This window comes from Impatiens glandulifera, chromosome 9 (genome assembly GCF_907164915.1).
Source record: "Impatiens glandulifera chromosome 9, dImpGla2.1, whole genome shotgun sequence".
Taxonomy (NCBI): Eukaryota; Viridiplantae; Streptophyta; class Magnoliopsida; order Ericales; family Balsaminaceae; genus Impatiens; species Impatiens glandulifera.
The window spans coordinates 31,163,798-31,179,075 of record NC_061870.1 but is presented as its reverse complement, the minus strand read 5'-3'; the positions used below and the strand labels follow the sequence as shown (position 1 = coordinate 31,179,075).

The 15,278-nt window shown below is 27.0% G+C and overlaps 1 protein-coding gene across 1 annotated transcript; it reads left to right on the top strand.

Annotated features, from left to right (window-relative positions):
- Window positions 1–8,332: 8,332 nt before the first annotated feature.
- On the top strand, window positions 8,333–13,574 carry LOC124914751 (GPN-loop GTPase QQT1-like). Its single transcript, XM_047455359.1, has 13 exons — window positions 8,333–8,468; window positions 8,787–8,860; window positions 9,160–9,316; window positions 9,524–9,568; window positions 9,664–9,743; window positions 9,866–9,940; window positions 10,238–10,341; window positions 10,456–10,612; window positions 11,316–11,403; window positions 12,307–12,379; window positions 12,462–12,592; window positions 13,130–13,238; window positions 13,327–13,574. Exons 3-12 carry the CDS (start codon window positions 9,225–9,227, stop codon window positions 13,203–13,205), a joined length of 921 nt encoding a protein of 306 aa, XP_047311315.1. The 5' UTR covers window positions 8,333–8,468; window positions 8,787–8,860; window positions 9,160–9,224; the 3' UTR covers window positions 13,206–13,238; window positions 13,327–13,574.
- Window positions 13,575–15,278: the final 1,704 nt, after the last annotated feature.

Sequence of the window (15,278 nt, the reverse complement as noted above, 5' to 3'; positions counted from 1 at the left end):
GCCTAGAATATATGATTGACTAAGCCTATATAGTATACTCTTTCTTTCTTTTTTATAAAAATAAAAATTGAATTTATAATACCTTTTATTTTTTAATATAAACAAAAAAAATCACTAATTTCTATTTCATATTTAAAAAAAATAAATTAATTACAACTCATTCAAATCAAACTAAAAATTATATTATGTATTTAAAAATTTAATCAGAATTAGTATAAACTATAAATTATACGTAAGATTTTATATAATTATATATTTGAAAGGGAAAAAATTATATAAATAATAAATATTTTTTAAAATTGTATAATTTTATATATATATATATATATATATATATATATATATATTAATATAATATTTTGTTCTTAATTATTAAATTTTGTAAATAATCAACCAATAAATATATTTTAAAATTATATATGTTACGTGTATATATATTAATAATAATATATATAATTTTAAATTATTTATGTAATTGTAAGACTGAGTAATATTGAAAAGTTAATTAACAAAAATTTAATTAAAAAAATAAAATAAATAAATTTGAATTTAATCATTAATATATATTTTATTTAAATTTTGATGACTTATTCTTTAAATAAAAAATAATATAATTATTAATAAATTTATCTCCTCACTTTTTAACCGATTTTTTTACTTTCCTCTTTCCTCCTTCTTTTACATTGTTTTTTTTATCGAGATTAGGTTTAAGTTCTAACGTTTAGTTTAAGTATTAGAGTTTTAGATTGAAAGAATTTAGGGTTTTAAAAACTAAAGATTATATAAATAATAAATATTTTTAAAATGGTATAATTTTACCTATATTAATATAATATTTTTTTTAATTATTAAATTTTATAAATTATCAACTAATAAATATATTTTAAAATTATATAAATTATGTGTATATATACTATTAATAATAATATTTATAATTTTAAATTATTTATAATTGTAAGACCGAATAATATTGAAAAATTAATTAAAAAAATAAATTTAATAATTACTATATATTTTATTTAAATTTTGATGACTTATTATTTAAATTTAAAAAATCATATAATTATTAATAAATTTTATCTCCTCACTCTTCTCCTTTTTTTTTTTTTTACTTATTAACCAAATTATTTTTTTTCTTTTCTTTTTAATTTTATTTATTAATAGGGGATTAAGTGAAAGAATTTTTAACGTTTTATTTTTAAAATATTTATATATTTTATTTAAATTTTGATGACTTATTATTTAAATAAAAAATAATATAATTATTAATAATTTTTTCTCCTTGCTCCCCTAATTTTTTTCTATTTTCTCATCTCTTTTTTCTAATTTTTACTTTTATTTTTTAATAAGAGATTAGGTTAAAGATTTTAGAATTTAGAGTTTAAAATTTAAGAAAAATAAAAAATATTAATAAATGAGAGAAGAAAGAAAATTCATAAGCACATTTGAGATCATAGTTTATTATCGTTACTCTTTGAATAAATATGTAAGTATAGATAAATTTTAATAACTTCTACATGTAAAGTAATTTTATTTAGTTATAAAAAAGAAAAAGAAAATTAACTTCCAAAAATATACAAATGAGATTAATTATCACTTAATTTTAATTTAATCATAATAAATGAAGTGTATACCATTGTTTATCCTTAAGGATTATAATTGAATTTTATTAATTTTCAAATGTTGTAAATTGAATTTCTGAAATGATGTTTACTATATATTAAAAAAAAAAAAAAAATTCCTTCATTCTTTTTAAATAATAGATTGTAAAATATTGAATTACATTTGTAACTGTTAATAATCGTGTTGATCTAAATTCAAACAAATAATTTAATAAACAAACAAAAATTTAAAAAACAAATAATATATATATATATATTCTTTCCTTTCCAACATATTTTTTTTTTTCATATTTTAACTTAAAAGTTGTAAATCCTTATTTTTTATTTTTTAATCTCAAGCTAACATATTTATTTTTAAAATATTTATATACTATTCATTGCATGAGATTGAATTTAATAATTAATTAGTATAGAAAATAAATACAAATTAGTTATTAAAAATATTATATAAATTAAATAAAATTAGTATAGAAAAATAAAAATAAATACAAAATTTTGGATTCTTAAGTTTATTTTCAACTGGGCTGAACCCAGTCCAAAGACCAAGCCGAACCCAATAAGCTGATTTAGCCCAATATAAGTTCAAAGAAGGAAAATAATGAGAATGAAGCTGACGGGTTAATGTGCATCAAGAGAAGAAAATTTGGGACTTTGCTATAAGGAGCTGCTTTGACGACGTGAAAAGGGAACCTCGAGGCTAACGGCGTTTCCAAACGGCAGACGATAAAATTGGCGCCAAGAGATGTGAGTCATGTGACCATCGAAGATTGAAAGTCCCTATTTTGCCCTTCAATTAAGGGTTATTTTACTCATCTTATACTGAGAAATATTGGATAAAGATGTTAATAAATTACTTAAATTAAATAATTTAATTTTAAATAAATTATATGAATATATTAATTTCTATAAATTTTTATTAAAATAAAAAATTAAAAGTAATTATTTTTTATTTTTAGTATGTGGTGGTTTTGTACTAAGGAATGAAAATTAGAATGGAGTAATAATTGAGATGTTTGGTTGGTGGTTTTGATTATGAAATTTATTTGATTTCCGGATACTCATGGATACTCATGAATGATAAAACATTTGATTCTCTCTACATTAGAAGGAATGAATCTGATCAATATACTTTCTCTCCCATTATTTCCACTCTCTTATTTTCTTTCTCTCATAATTATAATTATAATATTATATATATATATATATATATATATTTTATAATTATATTATACGATTATTTTATAATTAACATAATAACAAATTTTATTTATTTATTAAAGAAATAATTTCAATTATTTAAATAATATTAAAGAATCATTTAAAATAAAATTTTAATAATAATTACACTAACTAATAATAATAAAATTAATTTTAAATATTATATATTAATAATAAAATTAAAATAAATAAATTAAAATATAAAATATAAAGCTAAAACTAAAATAGCAATTTTATATAAAATATATTAAAAAAAAATTAAATATGAAATATTTTAACAAAAGTTATTATTAAAAAAAGTATACCATGTTATAATATATTATTAAAAAAATGTTATATTTAATTTAAATGTATTTTTCTACTATTAATATATAATATTTGAAAGACTTTATCTTATATTTAATAGGTAATTATTTATTTATAATTAGTAAAAAAATTGAAACATTCAACATTTTTTTCTATAAGTATTTTTATTTAAAAAAAAATATAATTAATATGATAAAATATTAGATGTTTATATTTTATTAAATTATGTCATTTAAATATTTTTTATATATTAAAAATGTTATAAATAAAATAATATTTTATATTTTTAATTTAATAAAAATAATAAATTAAAATATTAATCTTAATTTTAATAACAAAATTATATTTATAATTTTTCTTTTATAATTTCAAACATTATCAATGAAAATAGAAATGATTAAAACTCTTAACCACAACACTACATTTTTATCCATCATATTCATTCTCATTTCACACATTTATCAATCATAATTTTATTCTCTTTCCCCTATTTGAACCAAACATCCCTTAATATATTATTTGTTATATGTTTTGTTTTTTATTATTTAATTTTTTTATTATATTTTTTATAATTTAATCTGTTAAACTTTTTTAACAATTATAAAACTAAAACTATATATAATTTTGTTAATTTTTGTTGTTTGTTTGTTAAATCTTCATATTTTTTTAATTTTCCTTGCTAATAATTTTTTAATATTTAGTATCTAAAAATTGTAATTGTTTATTTATAAAATAACATAATATTATTTCCAATAACAATAAATATTTAAATTTGTGTTTTTAGATAAACATTTTGTGGGTAAACAAATAATTTTATAAATATAATAATTTTATATAAATAATGAATTCAATAATTAAATAAAATTATATAAAAAATGAAAAAAAAAAATAAGAGAATAAATTTGAAAAAAAATAAAGAGAGAAAACACGTTTGCTTAAAAATTAAAAATTTATTTATAAATGATTTAAATGTGTTTAATTATAATTTTTCAGATAAATTATTAGTTCAAATTAACCTAATGAGTTGAAAAATAAGTAAAATTCATATTTACAAAGTTAAAATAAATAACACTTGCTTCTTTGTCGTCATCATTTTCATCGCCTTCATTCGTCAACATATATGATCTAAATATGAAAAACTTCAATAGTTAAAACAGTCCAATGGACGTCTTCTTCCTGGACGTCTTCTTCCTCTTGTTTTTGTTATTCATTTAAAAAAGAAACAAAGGATAACAAATTTGATAAATAGACATTTATTTAATTTTTTTTCTCATTAAGTCACCACTTTTCCTCTTTGACCTTTTACCCTCATTTCTTCGGTCAACCAACAATATATTTTCTTATCTAATAGATTTTTCATAATTCGAATTGCTTGACTTCACTATTGCACCCAACCATATCAATAGTATCAACATATTTTACCCTTACTTGACAAACAAATCATCTCATCATATAACCACTCTTTTTACCCTCACTTCTTCGGTAAAACAACAATTTTATTCATATATTTAACCACCGATATTTTTTTGTTCTTCAATGAACCTCTCATTCATAATATCGTGATCTCACTTCGAGTATTTTGTAATTCAACCATCTCATATCATTAATGCGACCTCTTTACTCTTACTTCGGCAAATCAACAATCAATGCATTCAACCTCTCATCTTGTGCATACTTTCACACTTCGGTCAACCAACCATCTCATTCACACATTTAACCACTGATATTCTTTTTCCAAATGGACAACTCTCATTACTAATATCATGACCTCACACACTTTCACATGTCTCTTACCTCTTGCCAAATCAACCACTAAAATCTCAATTGACCTCCCATCTCGCGACCTCACACTTTCACATGTCTCTTACCTCTTGCCAAATCAACCACCAAAATCTCAATTGACCTATTCATTTCGTAACCTCACACTTTCAAATGTATCTTATCACTCGCCAAACCAACTACCATTCTCAATTGACCTATAATCTCGTGACCTCACACTTCAGCCAATTAACATCTCATTCACATATATTTTTAACCACCATTCACAATCGACCTTTAATCTCGTCACTTTATTATACTTTGTTACCGGCCTCTTATCCCTAAACAAATCAACTATCAATCTCATTCTTAACGGTATCTTATCCCTTGGCAAATTAAATCATCAATCTCAATCAACGTCTCATCTCGTAACCTCACACTTTTACATGTCTTTGATCCCTCGACAAACCAATCACCAATCACATTCGACATTTAATCTTGTGACCTTATGATAATTTATTATCGGTCTCTTATCCCTCGTCAAACCAACCACCAATTCTAATTGACCTCTTATCTCGTGACCTCATAACTTTTACATGTCTCTTATATCTCGTTAAACTAACAACTGGCGATGTGTCCTATCTGCTCAAGGAAAGCTATCCAACTGAATGTGTAACGCATCAGCGGCATTTGCTACATAATCCGCATCTGTTGTCAGAATTGCTACTATAAGGGAGAAAGGAGTTAAAGTCTGCTTAATATTCTAAGAAAATGATAAAATGAACTTCTTGTTAAGAAGAAGATTATGTTCTAAGATCGGGATTCCTATTAGATTAAATTTAGATAGAAGTATTAAAATCAGGCTATCACAATGAATATCTTCATATCGTGACATCACACTTTCACATTTTTCTTATCCCTTGACAAATCAACCACCAATCTCAATCACACTTTCACACGCATTTCTTATCCCTCGGCAAACCATTCACCGACCTGAATCAACCTTTTATCTCTCGATAAACGAACCATAAATCTCAATGTTACCGACCTCTTATCCCTCGGAAAACCAACTATCAATCTCAATCACACTTTCACACGCATTTCTTATCCCTCGACAAACCATTCACCGACCTGAATCAACCTTTTATCTCTCGATAAACCAACCATAAATCTCAATGTTACCGACCTCTTATCCCTCGGCAAACCAACTACCAATCTCAATTGACATCTTATCTCGTGACTTCTAATTTTCACACTCATATGTCTCTACTCCCTCGACAAACCAATCACCAACCACAATCGACCTGTAATCTCATGGTTTTACGATTCATTATTATTAGGCTTCTTATTCATTAAAAAACCAATCACCAATCTCAATCACACTTTCACACTTCTTATTCATCGTCAAACCAACCACCAATCATAATCACACTTTCACACGCCTCTTATCTATCGGCAAACCAATCACACTTTCTCATGACTCTTGTCCATCGACAAACCAACTTTCAATATCAATCGACCTCTAATCTCGTGACCTCACGATCGACTTTTAATTCATCGACAAACCTCATCACAATCACATTTTCACACGTTTTTTATCCCTCAACAAACTAATGTTACCGACCTATTATCCATCGACAAACTAATGTTACTAGTCTATTATCCATCGAAAAATCATTCACCAATCTCAATCATACTTTCACATGCTTCTTATCCCTCGGTAAACTAACCACCAATTACAATCACACTTTAGCACGTCTCTTGTTCTTCGGCAAATCAACCACTAATCTCAATCGATTTATAATCTCGTGACTTCATGATCATTTGTTACCGACCTCTTATATCCCTTAGTAAACTACATCACAATCACACTTTCACACATCTTTATCCATCGGCAAACCAACCACTAATCTTAATCGACCTTTAACTTTGTGACCTCACATTTTGGTCAATCAAATATTTGATTCACGTATTTTTTAACCAACAATATCTCATTTTTTATTGGTCTCTTATCCCTCAGCAAACCTATCGCCAATCCAAATCATACTTTCACACGTCTTTTATTCCTCGACAAACCAACTACCAATCCCAATCACACTTGAATGCGCCTCTTATTCCTCGACAAAACAACTACAAATCTCAATCATAATTTCACACGCTTTTTATCCCTTTTAGCATACCAAACACCAATCACAATCACACTTTCACACACTTTTTATCCGTAGCAAACCAACCACCAATCTCAATTGACCTCTAATCTCGTGACCTCGCGATAATTTGTTACTGACATTTTATCGCTCGATAAACCATATCACAACCACACTTTCACACGTCTCTTATCCCTTAGAAAATAATATGTTACCGGTCTTTTATTCCTCGACAAACCAACCACTAATCACATTCACCTTTCATGCGCCTCTTATCTTTCGGCAAATCAACCACCAATCACAATCATACTTTCATACATCTCATATCTCTTAGCAAACCAAACATTAATCTCAATCATACTTTCATGTGACTGTCATCACTCGACAAATCAACCATCAATCTCAATCAAATATTTAAACTCGTGACCTCACCACTTTGGTCAATCAAATATTTGATTCATATATTTTTAATCACAAATATTTTATTATTATATATATATTATCTGAGAATAAATTTAATTAAACACAATTTTCTCTCTCTATAAAAAACATTTTTTTTAGAGAAGTTGAAAAATCATCTAGCTTGTGTCGGTGCCTTATTTCTCTTTTCACCACTCAGATTTGATGGTGTTGTGTTTTGTTTGGTACGATAATTTATTTAGTCGAATCGGATTTGTCATCTCTGATTTTTGTAATTTCGAATAATATTCTTAATCTTTGATAGGTCGTCTACTGCTGATACTCTTATTCGTGTTGGTGACAATTTCTCAAGTTCGTATTCATCTTCTTCTTTGCAACAAATGAGATGATCTGTCGGATTTAAAGTTTTTTTTTTTTGCTTTTTTATAAAGAGTTTTTGAATTTATCTATCATATGGACATTTTACAAACATATTATAATGATTTCTATGATTTTCTTGTTATTTTGACAATATTTGTAGATGATAAATTATTATTTGACATAATTTTTTTCGACGATGATTACCAACTCTCGGATAAAGATCAATTTTACTGTTGAGAATGTTGAGTAGAGATTCTTCCGACATAATTTAATTGGTTTACTCAACTTGCTTGTCTTCATTACTCATTATTATTATATTCAAATGAGTTCGTCTCTAGAGTTAGTCTGCATAAATTCGTCTCTAAAATTGTTTTTTTAAATGTTATTTTTTATTATTTATAAATTAACTATTCTTATACACTTTATTAAATCTATTCTATTTAATAAGAATTAATATCTTGTAAATAAAATATATTTGAAACTAACCTTAATTTAGAAGTCTTTCTATTTCATAGTCTCAAATACGATTAAACCCTCCCCGGCCCGACCCATTGTCCCCTCTCCCGCGCCGTCGTCGTCGCCATCACCGTCTTCATCTCCCTTAGCCTCGTCTTTTAGTGAAGCAGACCGTCGGAAGGTAGACTTCGGCTTCTTCTTCGTTTGAGTTCCTTTCATTATTTTCATTTCTTGTTTGAATGGCAACTCATATTTTAAAAGTAAAAAAACCCTAACTACCTTAATAAGCTAGAAGATAGAAGAAATTTTCTATTTATTGATCATTGGATTCAGATAACTCAGAATCTTGCATTGATAACTATTTGTTGACGATGTTCCGGCATACCAATCTGCTGCTGCTAGCATTATGTTTAATTTTCAGTTTTACCAAATAAATTCTTTGTGTTTAGTGGTGATTACTTGAAAGTATAAAGAATTGGTTTGTTTTTCTAATTTCCAGTATAAAGTTTTAGAGGCTCACTCAACAGAGCCGACTCTTGAGAAACGGTGGAGTGCGTCTCCTTGCAGATGAACGTGAGTTTCTATCTTCCTATATCTCTATAAGACTAGAGTGAAATTTATACGAAATATTAGTTAAAGGGTTTAATTGTTTTTACTACTCTCTAAGAACTCTAAGCCTAGCCCTAGCGGCAATAAGAGGTGATATCCCCGTCATCTCCGAGGTCCTGGGATGTTTGCAGAAATGGTTTCTATATTTCATATGCCTGTTACGTGGTCGTTTTCTCTTCAAACGTCATCAAAATCATGATTAACAATGGGTCGATATTGAGCTTATGAGGTCTTGTTCACTATTTGTTTAGCTTACGCTGCAGGCTGTGGCACTTTCTTCCTCTTTGGGATCCTGTTCTCTCTGAATTGAAGAACGAATCTCTTGAGGATGGTGTTTGGTCAAGTGGTAATTGGTCCACCGGGCTCTGGGAAGACTACTTATTGCAATGGCATGTCTCAGTTTCTCCAGCTTATAGGAAGGTCAATAATTCGCTCCTTTGTGTGTTGCACATTTACTTTTAACAATATGCCTTCTGTTTGTACTCTATTTGCACGCTCAGCAGTATATTTACTGGTTTCAAATTTTGAGCATATCGTACCAAATATGTTACTTATATGCTCATAATTCATCTTACCTTTATGTGGAGTTTATAATCATAGAAATCATTTTACTGCAATTTTCTGCAGGAAAGTTGCTGTTATCAATCTTGATCCTGCTAATGATTCACTACCGTATGCGCCCCAACTATGAGCTTGTATACTATTGTTTGATGTTTTTGAGTTTTTGTGTATTTGAAGTTTCTGTTTTTCTTGACCATGATTTGTAGGTATGAATGTGCCATTAATATTGAGGACCTCATTAAGCTGAGTGATGTGATGGATGAGCATTCTCTTGGTCCAAATGGAGGTTTAGTTTGTTTTTTCCATTCACACTTTTATCCTGAAGTGAAAGGGGATTCATTTGAACCATTTTTGTTTTGTTCACACTTCTCCTTACTAATGATGTTTTCTCGGTTATGTTTTGACTAGGTCTTATCTATTGCATGGATTACTTGGAGAAGAACATCGACTGGTTAGAATCCAAGTTGAAACCTCTTTTGAAAGGTTAGAACCTTATTAAGTAACTGGAGAGCATTTTGGTTTTCGTGCTTTTCATGTATTGCCCCTCCTATGATTTTCCTCACGCTGTGTTTGGTTTTGTATAATTGTAATTCTAATGTATAAGAATTGGAATTTTGATTCTAATGTATAAGAAATTGGAATTGGACCCTAATTCCATTTCTAATTCGAATTACGCCCTAACAAAACATAGGCTCATTGATTCATGCTATCATTAACCCATAATGATGTATTGGTGGTTGATAAACAGTTTCTAATACAAAAAATTCAAATCCTGTACAGATCACTATCTGATTTTTGATTTCCCTGGCCAAGTGGAATTGTTTTTTCTTCATTCAAATGCTAAGAACGTTATTGACAAGCTTGTAAAGAAGTTGGATCTTCGGGTATGAGATATTCTCTTGTTTATGTCCATTCTGGAATTTTCAATTTTAATACATTTGTGTAAATTTGTTACCATGCACACTAGAATTTAAGTATATCATCCTGTTGTTATGCAGTTAACTGCTCTTCATTTGGTAGACGCACACCTTTGTAGTGATCCTGGGAAATACGTGAGCGCATTGATTCTCTCCCTTTCAACAATGGTGCATCTGGAGCTTCCCCACATTAATGTTCTCTCTAAAATTGATCTCATTGAAAGCTACGGAAAACTTGGTATGAATAAATTTAGCTATACTGCATATAAAGTTGAAGGACCTGATGTTTTATGAGGCTCTTTCACTTTATTAATTACAAAAAGCTTCCTATATTCACTAAAACTCTTGTAGCTATGATTGCTTTATTCAAGGATTCTCTGAAGTTACTACTTTCACTTATTGCCCTCCATTGCCAATAAACAAAAAATATAAGTATAGTTCTGCTTCACAAAATCATTTAAATACATATTTGAATTTTGTTTATTTGATAATAGTTACTTAAAATTTAAAAAATAAATAAATAATAGTTACTTAAAATCATCTAAAAGTTAGAGTTATCTCAAATTAAGCAAAAAAAGTATAGCTATAAAATCTAGCTTTTTTATAGGATCATCCAAAAGACAACTTAAACCCTGAAAATATATGAACTTGTGTTAAATTAAGTGTAAAATAGCTTTTAAGTACTTTTCTCACATTAGTCTTACATTTTATCAAATCAACTTACATACCAAGTACTTAAAATTTAGATGTTTTCATTGGTTTATTTATAATTTATTTTTTAGATACTCAAATCTTTCAGCACTGAAAAATTCAGTATTGATTCAACACTTAATTTTCACTTTGATAAAATGCAAACAAAGTGCCAATAATGATCTTTTTGCCTTTTTTTGTGAACATAAGCTCTTATTTAATCTCTGAATCCATCATTTTCTGCTTTGCAGCTTTTAATCTTGAATTCTACACTGATGTGGAAGATTTATCTTACTTGCAAAATCATCTGGATCAGGATCCACGCTCTGCTAAATACAGGTTGATTGATGAACTTCTCAATAAATAGGTTATCTTAATATCTGCTGCTGGCAATTCAAATAAAGCTGGGATTAGGCATACAATTTTCTCTCATTTATTTGATATAATTAACTCTTGTGTTAAGTCACTTAACTATTTGTTTTGCTGGTAAAAATAATCTAATAGTCCTCTAAGTCATGTAACATAGTTTGATATAGAAGTATTTTTTATTTTATTTTTGAGATCAGGGTTCTTTTCTTGGGGGAGGCTAACACAACATCCCACTGCCATGAACTTCATCTTAAATGAAAAGCTCATAAGTGGGAATCAAACTTGTGACATTAAAGTTAATCTTACCACATGAGCCACCTTGGGTGAGAATATGAAAGCAATTTGTTTGTATGGAGTAGAATAATAAGAAATTCCACCTTACAATATGTTTAAAATTAGTGTCCCAAAAAAAACCTCAAATATGTCCTATAAGGTCTAATGAAGTATTTTGGAAACACATTTATTTCTGTTTCTCTATTGGGATACAAAAATGGTTGGAAACTAAATTTAGTCAGACATTCATTTTCTTTTCTTTTCATCTAGATCTTGATTCAGATTCATAACTACTTCTTTTGGTTGTTTCTCATATCCTTATTTCAAGTTACAAAAACAGAATTAGAAACTGTTTCCAAATCAGCCAATATAAATTTTGTCTTCACTCTAGTTATATATTTCGTAAAGCCTCTTTTTGGACCGACATATAAATTTGAAGTAAATGTGCAAATGTTGTTGCATTCTCATCAAATTTACACCAATACACATGATTTTCCTCCTCAAATTCAATAACAAGAGAAATCGTAATCATTGAAATTGTGCTTAGTCCGACAACCATTTCTCTATGCAATAACTGTTATTCGGTTAATCTATATGCAGGAAACTAACGAAGGAGCTTTGTGATGTCATAGAAGGCTATGGTCTGGTTAATTTTACAACTTTGGATATTCAGGCATGTCTGAATCATTTATTTCCAGTAGTCTACTGTGTTAATTTTTTTTAAAGAACATGCATTTACATCTCTGGCTTTTCAGGACAAAGAAAGTGTAGGTAACCTTGTCAAGCTTATAGACAAAAGCAATGGGTATATATTTGCAGGCATCGAGGCCAGTGCAGTTGAGTTCAGCAAAATTGCTGCTGGTCCTCTTGATTGGGATTACTACAGATATCCTTATTTCAAGTTTATTTTGTTAACTTTACATGCTCTCTTTAGCCAGTAAGTAAAAATAGACCATGCTATCGGTGTGAATCAAACTTGAGAATTCAACATTTTGAGTTCAAGATTTGTTACATTTCTTTAAGACTTTATTCCCTGGACGAAGTATCCTACCGTCATGATCCAACTTCAATCAAGTTGGTGCTTTTAGTGGGAATCGAACTCAACCACTTAGCTCAAGACTTCACATTTTCCCCTTATTTTAGACCAGAGTTTATTTCAACTTCAAGGTCCTTTAAGTGAGTCGAAAGAGATGCAAATGCTGGATTAATAGATATCTCATTTTGAAATACTTTATTTTTGTTAGATGTGGATTCACATGAGTTCACTTTTGAAAATACAACTTTGTCATAAACAGATTTCAAAAATTTATTGACAGTACAGGCCATTACATTGAGCTGTAATTTTATTTATGTTTTGAGTTGAATTTGTTTGAACACTTCAAAAGAGGGTTTCACTTGTTTTTCTTAACAAAGCAGCTTTCACAACTGCTGCAGTACAGGAAAAGTACATGAAGGATGATGATGAAGATGAGTACCCAAAGGATGATGATGAACATTAACAATGGAATTTGCAGCAAACCTATGGCTGGCAGGTAAATAATAAACTACACTTGCTTGCCCTTGAATATTTTATTTTATTTTGCGAATCAAAGCTCTATTTCCTTTTTTCAATTTAATTAGGTGATGGTTCTTCTGGAAACTTATCAAAGTTGAAGTTTAAGGCTTTAGTAGGAACATGAACAACTTTGGTGAAGTTAAATGCTTGTGAATGGGTGTTTCTTTTGAAGAAATTTTCACCTTGGTTGTAGTCTTGTAGAGCCACCAAAGAATCCATTAATCTGATGTATAAACTAAATTGATAATATTGGCTTAAAAATTTCTAAATCTGATAGCGATGCATAGCCCGTACCCCATACCCGATTTAAATATACTTTGTTATTTCTATATCTGGATTCGGATCTAGTTGAAAAGAAACAGTTATTTGGTCGGAATAGGTTCATATGCATCTTGTTTCAAATGCATAAAGGGATTGCATCAAAAGCTTGGAGATCCAACAGACTCTCAACCAAATTGATTGTTTCAAGAGACAGGGTAATATAAGAAAACTATTGAGATGAGAAGGGAAAAAAGGTGATGGACAAATAGAAGTTTTTTTAATACAAATTCTACAGTGATTTAAATATTTTGTTAGAATATAGTTTGCATAGAACTTTTTTAGCAAAAATAAATCAACACATAACTTAATTCATTTTAAAATACTCTCTTATTAATTTTAATTTTATGTATGTCAATACCTTTAATTTTTTTTATTTTTATAAATAACCCCATGACGAACCATACCAGCCTACTTCTTTTGTGCTTGGAGTTAAAAGACTTCATATTACAAACAACTATCTAAGCAAGTTCAGAAAACCTATTAAAGTACAAATTAGGGTTGTCTTGATGTTTTTTTAGACCTTTAAACTTGTTAAAATCTTTAAGATAAATAAATAAATTTGTTAAAATTAATAAGTATGTATAATTGGGTTACCTAAATTTAATTTTTAATAATTAAATTCTTTGATCATTAATATATATTTAGAAAATATATAATAAGATTTTTTTTGGGTAATTGATATTTTTTTACAAAATTTTGTATGAATTCTTATATTATTTAATTCTTTTATGATTTTGTTATCTATACTATTAAATAAAATGAAATGTATTATTTATTAATTTTACAAAGTTAAAACTGTTTTTATTTATTTTATTTTACAATTTTAAATTGACTAATTTATTATTTTTATTTCAGATTTTTTGTTTAATAATATTAATTATTAAAATGAAAAAAAAATGAAAACATGTCAAAAATTATGTATCAATTATTTTTATATTAATATTTAAAACTACTAACTATTCCTATAAATATATATATGAATCCATAAAACATAATAAATAATCATATAATATATATATATATATATATATATATATATATATATATATATATATATATATATATATATATATATATATATATATATATATTTAAATATCAAATTATTTTTATTTTTATTTTAAATAGTTTATGCATCATAAAAATGAGAGTGGTTAAATATAATCAAAATATTACATTATTAAAATTTTAAATGATTAATTATTATATTTTATATTAATATTTTAAAACTATTAATTATTTCTATAATTATATATAAATAAATATATAAAATATAATAAATACTAATAAAATATATTCAGGTATTAATAAAAAATACAGTAAAAAAATCTTCATCAATATTGATAAGCTCGTCATCATGAGTAAAAGATGATGTATTACATTTTAATTAAATTGAAAATCTAAAATTTTTTTCTTTTATTAAATTTTCAATGTACTTAGAATATCACTTATCATTTCTTACACATTCTTCTTCTCAAGATTTTTATTTTTTTATTTCTTACACATTCTTCTTGTCAAGATTTTTTTCATTCCTCTATATAAAAAAAGAAGACTTTATATTTATATTAATTGGTGGCTGAATTACCAAATTGAACTTCTTAATGGATATGAATTTTCTTCAAATAAACTTTTTATAACTAACATTTATATTTAAATGTTAATATTCTATGCGACAAAATGACACCTTCTTCAACAT